The following is a 10,381-nucleotide window of genomic DNA, read 5'->3' as shown; positions in this document are numbered from 1 at the left end:
CAAGGTCACGCCAATACTGTCTGTTGAATGCAGTTTCAAAGTTTCTGTTTTTTTTAAAGGCCAACAATCATAAAATGAAACGAGGTAAAAACAAAGTAGAGATGAGAAAAAGATACAAGGATGGTGATAAATGTTTTCTGTTGACGTCATTTTTACAATTACATGTACTGGTATTAGTAAATCAATATGGTGAGACATAGGATTTTGCTTCATGAAATTTCAACTTAATAGAACAGACTTAAACCTTGTGGTTAACTTTGTTTCCAAGATTTATTCACGAGTGAGGCTGCAATCATGTTATCAACTCTTTCTTGAAAAATGAAAGTTCAATTTTTGTAAAGATCCCAATCCCTATGTTCTTAAAGGGACATATGCTGTAACTTGTGGCAAGATTTTCAGTATTCTGCTTCTGTATATCAACTATCGTGTCTGACCCTAATCCGTTTGTCATGCTGAAATTTCGAGTATTCTTTTTGTCAACACAGCTTGTATGTGTGTAGTGATCATTGTTTATTGTTTACAAATAAATTCTAGTCCGGACTTGAATACAATTTTCAACAATAACAATGGAGATTATACTCATATAGGTTGTGTTGATATGCTAAATACTTGGCATTAAATTACAGTTTAGGGATTCAATGCAGAAAGTGTAGGGAAACCACAAAACAAAAATTCTGAAAAAATAGCCAAAAGATAGAGCTTATGGAGCTTTAACTTGTGATACAGACTGATGAGGACATTTTAATGAGATATAATGGATACAACAGAAGTGAAAGTTTTTGAAGGCTTGTTTTGCATGTTCAAAATGCTAAAATGAAAACTTCAGTGTTTTGCAGCCAGTGATAAAAGACAATACAATTACATCATGACTAAATCACTTATTAAGCTGAGTTGATGAAGAACCAGCATAGTTTGGAATTTAAAAAAAAACAAGAAAAAATTGCATCACTTTTACTGAGTGTCAAGGACAAGAAACAAATCTTTACTTTGGTCTAATAATAATTGTAGGAAAATTGGAAATTTATGAAGTACATACATCTATAAAGTAATGCAACTTTTTTCTGTAGTTCAGTATTTGTCAAGGATTGACGTGCAGCAGCAGTAATCCTGCTGGTTTTGTCATATTCGGTTATTTCAATAGAAATTTTTGTAATTTCGAAATTTGGCATTGGTCGAGCGCCCTCGTACGGTAGGCGACGTAAAAAGTATTGGCCACTTTCCTACCTCCCCTGTATGTGAATGGAATCAACTTCAAAAACCATGATCCGCAGGTCAAAGGTCGAGTAGCAAAGGACAACATGGCGAACCAAGTACCGCAGCGTGAAATGGGGCCTTTGGTAGGAGCGGTTGACCAGGGCACCAGTAGTACACGATTTCTGGTAAGTACCGGAGATGCACAGACAGCATGCAATTTGTCACTGATGATTTTTTCAATTGACACACTTTGGTTTGGGTGTGAATTGATAAAATCATCCGACGAAACTGAGAAAATTGCCGGGACGCGCACGCGTAACTGAAATCAAATGGTCAGGTTGATGTATGTACAGGGGTAAGATTGATTAGTTGAAAGTACTTGTAATCGTACGAGTGATGCATTTGGTCCAAATGGAATGTTTACCGACAGATTTTCTAAATGCATCAACATCAATCCCACCACGGCCGCCACGATCTACATACGGGATCATCCACACACAATTCATACACCTCGACTTTCTCTTTCACATCAGACGCCGGTGTCACTCTCTCAAGGTCACGTCAATACTGTCTGTTGAATGCAGACGTTTCGAGGCCGTTGTCGCCGGCTTTGTATAGACATTAACGTACGAGACAGGTGGTATGGACAAGAGGGCTAGGCTTCTCAAGCAAATGCGTTTAAGGAAAACTCGTTATACCAAATTAATTATATCATGGAGGTAGAAGGAGAGACTATATATTAAATCCAGCTTGTGTACATCTATGATCAAATCGATTTTCGGCCATCAAATCATCGTTGATAACACAGTGTCAGTCCCCTCTTGTTAATGGATACTTTGATTACAAGTCCTTAGAGAGGATAGAGTCCTATTAATTAATTTGGTCTGTGATTAAAAATGAGTTCCATGGTGGTGAAAACGTAAACTAATGTGGGGTTGCTACCCTAATTACAAAAGGTCATTTTATACATAAGTCAATTATTAATTTATCGACAGGATGTTGCCAAACATTTTTGCATTCTATTATAACACTTACTGATTATCAGGTTGTGTACCACATTTCATGTGTCAATGAATTGTATTACAACACTGTGAGATCAACATCTGTATGAAGTTTCATCTAATTGGATGAAGCGTTTCTGGATATATCACTCTAATTAGGAAAGTTCATTAAACATGTAAATTAGATGTTAATTATCATGACACTGCAAAGTGTTTTTATTCAATGTTAAAGCATTGTGAGCTCAATATCTGTACCAAGTTCCATCAAATTTGATGAACCATTTCTCGTCATATCAGCTTAATTACAAAAATTCATTAAATATGCAAATCAGCAGTTAATTGACATGATACTTCCACATATCTTTGCTTGCGAAAACTACTGGAAGATCAACATCTGTACCATGTTTCATCAAATTTGATACAGCACTTGTAGACATATCATACTAATTATGAAAGTTATATGCAAATTAGTAATCATTTGACATGACACTGCTTAATGTCTTTGCACAGTATTACAGTACTGAAAGATCAACATCTGTACCAGGTTTCATCAAATTTGATGAACCATTTCTCGTCATCAACTTAATTACAAAAATTCATTAAATATGCAAATCAGTAGTTAATTGACATGATACTTCTACATATCTTTGCTGGCCACAACACTACTGGAAGATCAACATCTGCACCATGTTTCATCAAATTTGATGTAGTGGTTCTGGAGATAGCCCACTTATTAGGAAAGTTCATTAAATATGCAAATTATCACTTAATTTGCATGATACTGCTTAGTGTCTTCGTAAACTTATATGAGACTATGTGCTAAAGATCTGTACCAAGTTTCATCAAATTTGCTGCAGTATTCCTAGACATATCACCCTAATTACAAAAATTAATCATATATGCAAATTAGCAATTAATTGATGCAATACTGACATATGTCATTGTGTGCTATTAGAGCTCTGTGTAACAAACATCTTCACAAAGTTTAATGAAATTTAGTGCAGTCGCTCTAGAAACAGCTCTTTTTCAAAAGTCATCCTCAATGACACAGTCCCTCCTTTTTCAATAAAATGGCTGTCTCACGACCGTATTGGATTAGATCGCAAAACAAATTGACTTGCATATGTATGATATAAGGAGTAAGCCTTATACCAAATTTGAATGAAATCCCTCCGGGCATCTTTGAGATATCTGCGTGAATGGATACATGCATGCACATACACACGCACGGACATGATTAAACCTATCAGTCCCTCAGACGGTGTCCGTGGGCACTAAAAATATTGCAAGGCACGATGCTGTACATTTACTACATGTGTAAAATTTTGTTTTTTTGGGTCATAAATATTGATGGGTGGAGGGACTGTGGTATAAGTATAGCATATTTTCACATCAAGGAAGCTCTATTACTATTCCCATGATCACATTTATTAATTAATCATGATATTGGAAAATTCAAGACAAAAACTCAAATGTTTTGTGAAGTTTTCTTTCCAGGATAGGAATTATTTTTGCATTCGGACAATTATCACATGAACTGGCCCGAATTCCCACCTGTGTGACGTAGAACAGGACGGATAAGAAATCCGAATTACCCCTGTTGTACGTCATCAACCGGAACTTTTTTCTTGCATGGTACCGTTCATTCATGCGGGTCGCGACGTGAACATAGACCGATTTGTCGTGATCGATGCCGTGCTCTCATGACACTTTTTCAAAAAGGTGACCCGATAGATCCACACATGGAAACATAGAAGGCATGTCCAGCGAAATTTTGAGTCGCTAAAACTATAGCTGTTCCCGAGAATCGAATGGGGATACCGCCGATCCAGTATAGTCGCCTCGTAAGGCTCAATGTGGACGTCGTACCTGGCGATCCCGGTTGGCGATAAACCTGAAATCCTCACCTCAACGGTAGTTCAACTGAATAAATGAGTACAGCATAATCTTCGGGAAAGCGACATTCAGGCACAAGCATAAAGTTATTCGAATAAAATGATAAATTTCCTTCATCATACAAAAAATTCGTAAATTCTTGCTCGGAATCAAACCTGTAGCGCGGCGTAAGGCTGTAGCGCTATCGAAGACATCAGCTGTTGAGCTGTATCTGCAGTGCAGCGCTGTGGAATCCGATGTACTTCGAAAGTTGACTCAGACAACACTCAAAACAGAGTTTCCGTAGAGTAAAATTAGGATGTATCTACGGGTGAGATATATGTCACTGCAAACATCAAAGTCTTAAGACAAAAACATTGACGACGGAGATCGGGATTACGAGTTGACACCGGCATGGCAGAGACCGGTGACGGCAGCGTTGTGGGCATAAACATGCAATGCGGTACACTCAGTGTGTCATCGAACGGAATCTTTCGCGCTTGCCACGGTCGTAAACTTGTGTGATATTTTGAAAAGCCACGGAATTTCTGAGAATGAGAATTACTGTTTCGATCGTGTCGTTTCATTTACTTCATATATCTATTTGTAAATATTCTGAATAACTCTGAATACTATGGCTATCCGTCGCTAGCACGATTATGTCCACCGTACGTACCGATTGCCGACTTGCCTTGGCATCGGTACAGCGCGAGACAATGATTGACAGGTTCACGTGACAGAATCCGTACGTCTGGTTGGTGGAGACACCATTTTCATGTAGCAAATTTCACCTTGATGGGATTTATGAATGAAAGTATCTCCTGGGTGACGGGCCGCTTTACTCTTTAAATGAAAGTAATCCGCGTAAGTAAAACTAAAATCGCGACGAAATTCATGCAATTTGTTACGATAATTTTGATCCATTCACGTCAAAAGAAAAATAAGAAGACTGTTCATGTGATAAATATATAATCCCATGGTATTTTTCTCTGTTTGACGTCATCGTATACTCGTGTTTTTCGCGGAGCCGCACAACTTCTCGCCTTCGGCTCGAAGTTGTACGGCTTCGCGAAAAACACTCGTATACGATGACGTCAAACAGAGAAAAATACCATGGGATTATATATAAAAATCATTTGAACATGTTGGAAGTGTATGAACTTTTGCAAATTAAAAGCACTCTTTTCCAACAAACTAATTTCTATCACCAAAGTCTGAACACATTACATATGCAATGATTTGTAATGAAATGTGAAGAGTCAAAGCTATAGAAAAATCTCATGAATTCAGATACCAAAATTCGTAAACTGTTGTTTTGCAATGACCATCAGAAAAGCAGAATACAGCTCTTGACTTTGTTGGTGACGTGTACAAGTGAAACTAGAAATATAAACCGTGTGAATTGCAGGGTAAGTGAGTTTGATTCAAGCTGCTTGACTAAAGGGATAACCTTGTTGTCTCAAATTTCTCCTCAAGGGGTGAGCGAATCCAATCTGCTGTTTGTGGTCATCAGGACCGGTATCAGATTATCAATGAAATAATTTACAATCCAGTAATTCTACAGGCTACTTTGTTGACCCTGTTTTCACTGTTGTGGGTTTAAAGTGCAGGGCTGTTTACAGCTTTGTTTTATTAAGCAGAGTGATTAAATTGATAAATATTCAAAGGAGAAAAAAAAGAGATGTAAAAAATCAATGTCAACAAGAAATAATTGGACAACTTTGCATTGAGCATCACAACTATCAATGGGTGAACCCAAAGGTTTAAGATGGAAATCTACAGTTCAGAAATACATAACGTATGACTTGCACACCCCTACCACTGCACCGTACCAGAGTTGAATTAACCTTGGGGGAGTTAGCTGGGTGTGTAACCATTGGATAACTGTGATAGGGCTTTTATGTCCAATCTGATAACAAGGTTGACAGCAAACAATGAGAAATCACAAATCAGATCACAGTACCTTGGCAAACTGTAAATAGAGGTCAAAATGATTTAAACCCATGGTACACAAAGATCAAACCACTGCAAAATATTGGAGATGCAGGATAAAATATGGGAGGGGTGATTAGATTTCATATTCAAAGTAGTAGCGTAAGCAGTACCAGGAATCCCCCTTCAGGAGAAAGCATTTATAGAATTTTCCAGCTGATATTTATTGTGGTAAAAAAAGACTAAAATCATTAATTTGTTCAGCGTATTGGTGTACTGAAACAACCTGGTGTAAATCATTAACTTTATGTTTCACATTACATATGAACTCATTATTATTTTGTACAAGAAACACCATACAAGGAGTTTGCTTTTCAAGTGATGTGAAAGAGCACTTTATCGTAGTATTGCACCTTGAAAACTGAAGTTTTAAACATTTATTTGTGCTTTGGTAAAGGAAGCTTTAAAATTATTGTTTCCATGATATAGAACTGCACAAAAGTTATGATCAAGGAGAAAACTACAGTACCATGAATTTTAATAGCAATACATGATATTCACAGAAGCCCACCATTCAATTTGTCAATATTCCACCACTGGTAAAATAATTAGGTCTTTTTTCAACTTTAACTTTCTTGGGTAAACAGTTTTAAGAAATGTCAAGGCAGAGACAAGAGTACAGCTACACTCTGACTCAGCTGTTGGAAAAAATATGTATTTTTGATTTTCATAAAAGCAAGATGGTAACTGAGTAAAAACATTAATGACTGGTGATATTGAAGCACTGCGGGTACACTGAATAAATATAATGGTTTCACCCCCATTTACAAGTAAAGAGGTCCAACTTTGACCAAGACAACAGAAAGAATTACACTGACATTGGATAGTGAGAGGTTGGTAGTGAAAGGGTTGGTGAGTGTGTTAATCACCGTAGATCAGTCAATATTATCCATTACTGGGACAATAAAGTCACCACAGTTATACATTTTGCAATTTGTATGGAAGTGAAAATAATTAGATTAGTGAGTATGAATTGAAATGACGAAGTGAGTGTTTAATTGCATAAGGGATTCATTTGGCTGTGACAGATCTGATATCATGATTGCCCCACCATACAACATCATGTGCATTTTGGAATATATGTGTTTGTGTTTTTCACGAAATATTCCTTTGCTTTAAGGTAGTATGCGCCTCGAAAGTGAAAGACTTAAACTTTTTCTCAAACTTTCTGCAATGAATCTTTCAGCCATACTCTTTCAAAAACAAGAATAAAAATCAGGGGGTCACCATGCAAATTTTGGTACTAGAGAAACAAATTACCGATATTAGAAATTCAAAATGGCCGCCATCCCCTGTGTTAACTCTGTGGAGAAAAATAAAAATTTTCGAATTTCGAAAAACTAAGCCGGTGTAAAGTTTTCTTTCACCAAGAGCTTTAAAATGAACCCCCACAAGTGGTATATCAGAAAAGAATTGTAAAAGTTTGAGAGTCTGAATATCTGTCCCCGAGGTGCGTTCTACCTTAATCACCAAGTGACAGTATTTGATAGAAGCATTCATCCTGTACCACAGAATCAATATACATGTACTATGTTGTTAGTTAGTCTGTATCTATGATATGTTTACCGGTACTTTTTTGTAGAATTAACCATGAACACAATATTATTCATAATTCTGAAAGAGTTCAAGAATAAAATTGAAATAATCCTCTTTCTCCCAAGTGGTATTTATTTCTATGGTTTGTCTTGAAGTCTGGTAGAAAGAGGATTAATTTACATATATCTCCTTCACTTTGTAAGATTTCAATAATTTGTTCTGCACATGTATGAATTAACATAACAGATGACACTGTTTTTTGCCAACCATCACGTTTCCATTTAGTGATCTTCAATTTAGTCTAAGAGGTGGCCATCAAGATTACAGCTATACCTCCTGTACATACTGAGTAATGTTGCATAATATCTCAGCGTTTCCGTTACAATTTCAAAACTTGCGTACGATTTTACGCAACTGAGTTTTTATTTGCGTAAAATGTATTCAAAATGCGTACGGTAGGAATCAGTATCTGAAGTGAGCTGGGCAGTCTTTTCTGTAGAACTTGGGGGTTTCCTGTAATGCGCACGCTCTATTAACTTTATCACTTTTTATCACTTTATTGCATAACAACACACTTCGGAAAGTGCAGTATAGCAAGAACAAAACTAAACATTGCATAAAACATTGTTGTCTATGTCTTTACCTGCAGCTGCTGGGGGAAACATAGTGTTTGTAATATATTTCATGAGAGACAGCGTATCATCTGAAGTTAAAATGTACAAAAACTTATCTCTTTCATTTAAACTATCAAATATAGGATAATACAACTTCATTGCAGAAAAGAGAACTTCTCTATCACTATTATATTTTTGACACTTCATTAAATAGTGAAATTCATCCTCGACGGAAGACTTACAAAACTTACAAAATCTGGATTCAGGTGGAATTCTTGGTTTGACCTTCTGCCCAACTCGATTTGTAAACAGTGATCAGAAATACGAAGTTTTGTGACCAATTTTCTACAGCGTAAGTTCTTAATATCCAGTAAGTAATTCTCTAAACCAAACTTAGTTTTAAATTCTCTGTACGTTCTGAGCTTATTATTTCCCTTCCCATGAGACTTATTATCATTGTGTAAATCACTGTACCAAGAAACTTGATAATGCTTGCATAAGTTATTCTGTACAATTTTAATAGTGGCATTAATGTTACACACAGCTGACCAAATATTACCCTCGCTATAAGTATCTAGTATGTTTTGAATGAACTCAAACCACTTTGAATGATATCTTGCAGAAAGATACGCTGAACGTAACAGAATGTCATCACTGAAAACTAACTTATGCCAATATTTTAACATGCGTTTGACTATGGCAATTTTGATAGGATATCTACCAAGTTCACCTATAATACCTGCCTGGGGAGCATGTTTTGAAACTCCCAGTAAATATCTGTAGAAAGAAAAGCTAACATCATTTAAGAAATTACTCTTATCATTAATTTCATTCCCCCAAATTTCACAACCATAGGTAAGAATGGGAACAATCAAATGATCAAAAAGATCTAAAGAAACTTTCACAGAAAAATTCCCATTATAAGAAATACCTTTACGAAGACTAAAAAGAGCTTTAGTAGCTTTCATCTTAAGATTGTGAAAATTTGCTTTAAATTTGCCATTGGGAGTTATAACAAAACCGAGATAACAATACTCTTTCACAACATCAAGGGCAAGTCCATTATAGGTAAGTAATGTACCTTTCAGTAAGTGATTACTTTTGTTAAAAACCATGACTTTTGACTTCTTTGTACTTATAGAAAGCTTCCACTTCAAACAATAAGAGTGTAATTTATCAAGACAACTTTGCAAACCTTCTTGAGTTTCTGAAATCAACAGCAGTCTCATCAGCATATGAAAGACAGTTGATGTGCAATGAATCTAATGTAATGGGTCTGTCCTCACTGGAGCCAAAAGTACCTGGAAGGTCATTTATGTAAATGTTAAATAACGTAGGGCTCAGATTACACCCCTGTTTAACTCCTACTTTAGATTCAAACATGTCAGTGAGGCTATTGTTAGATTTAACACAATAGTTAACATTTTCATACATAGACTTAATCACAGAAAAGAAATTACCATTGATACCATAATTCCTAAGTTTCCAAAGCAAACCTGGTCTCCAAACTTTATCAAATGCTTTATGAAGATCAATAAAACAACAAAAAAGATACTTGTTTCTTAAGTTGCAATCAGCTTTGTTCATATACGAAGAATAAATATACTTATCAACAGCAGATCTCAAAACAAAAATATTATCAGAAGTAGATCTCATGACTCTGAAACCAGACTGAAATGGAGTGTAAATTCCCTTATCATTCAAGTACTTAAGGTGGTTGGAAAGGCTATTTTTGCACCAATTCTTTTCTCAGAGTTAATGTCAAGTTTCAAGTGTTAGAATCAAGATATTTAGTTCAAATTTTCAGGATAACTCCCTCAGTCAATATTTTCTCCAAGGAATATAAAAATTGTATATTTGCAGCCATGATTTTGAAATATGACACCAGTAAATATTAAAATTTAATTTTTCATATTTTTTTCACATATTTGAATTTAATAATAATTGGATAGTATTAATATTACCAAATTAGTTATAAATATGTTGACACTATTTATTGTAAGATTTGTACGGCAGGATTTGTAAATAAAATTTGTTTTTATGATTTTACATGGGTTTATATATCAAAACATTATTAAAAATTCTTTCAAATTTCAAAATGTGATTTTTCAAAAAGTACTTCAAATACAGGAAAATTGTGCCGTACAAATCTTATCTGTAACCTTGTTA

General features: G+C 35.5%; 1 protein-coding gene across 2 annotated transcripts in view; it reads left to right on the top strand.

Moving 5' to 3' along the window:
- Positions 1-1,270: 1,270 nt before the first annotated feature.
- LOC139125932 (glycerol kinase-like) overlaps positions 1,271-10,381 on the top strand; it is a 30,888-nt gene continuing 21,777 nt past the window's right edge. For both annotated transcript variants that reach the window (XM_070692009.1, XM_070692008.1), the window contains exon 1: positions 1,271-1,379. In XM_070692009.1, the coding sequence (XP_070548110.1) occupies positions 1,299-1,379 (81 nt within the window). In that variant the 5' untranslated portion in view covers positions 1,271-1,298. The remainder of the gene's footprint in view (positions 1,380-10,381) is intronic.

The sequence above is a fragment of the Ptychodera flava genome (assembly GCF_041260155.1).
Source record: "Ptychodera flava strain L36383 chromosome 3 unlocalized genomic scaffold, AS_Pfla_20210202 Scaffold_26__1_contigs__length_13983176_pilon, whole genome shotgun sequence".
Classification (NCBI taxonomy): domain Eukaryota; kingdom Metazoa; phylum Hemichordata; class Enteropneusta; family Ptychoderidae; genus Ptychodera; species Ptychodera flava.
This window is presented reverse-complemented; position numbering and strand designations above follow the sequence as displayed.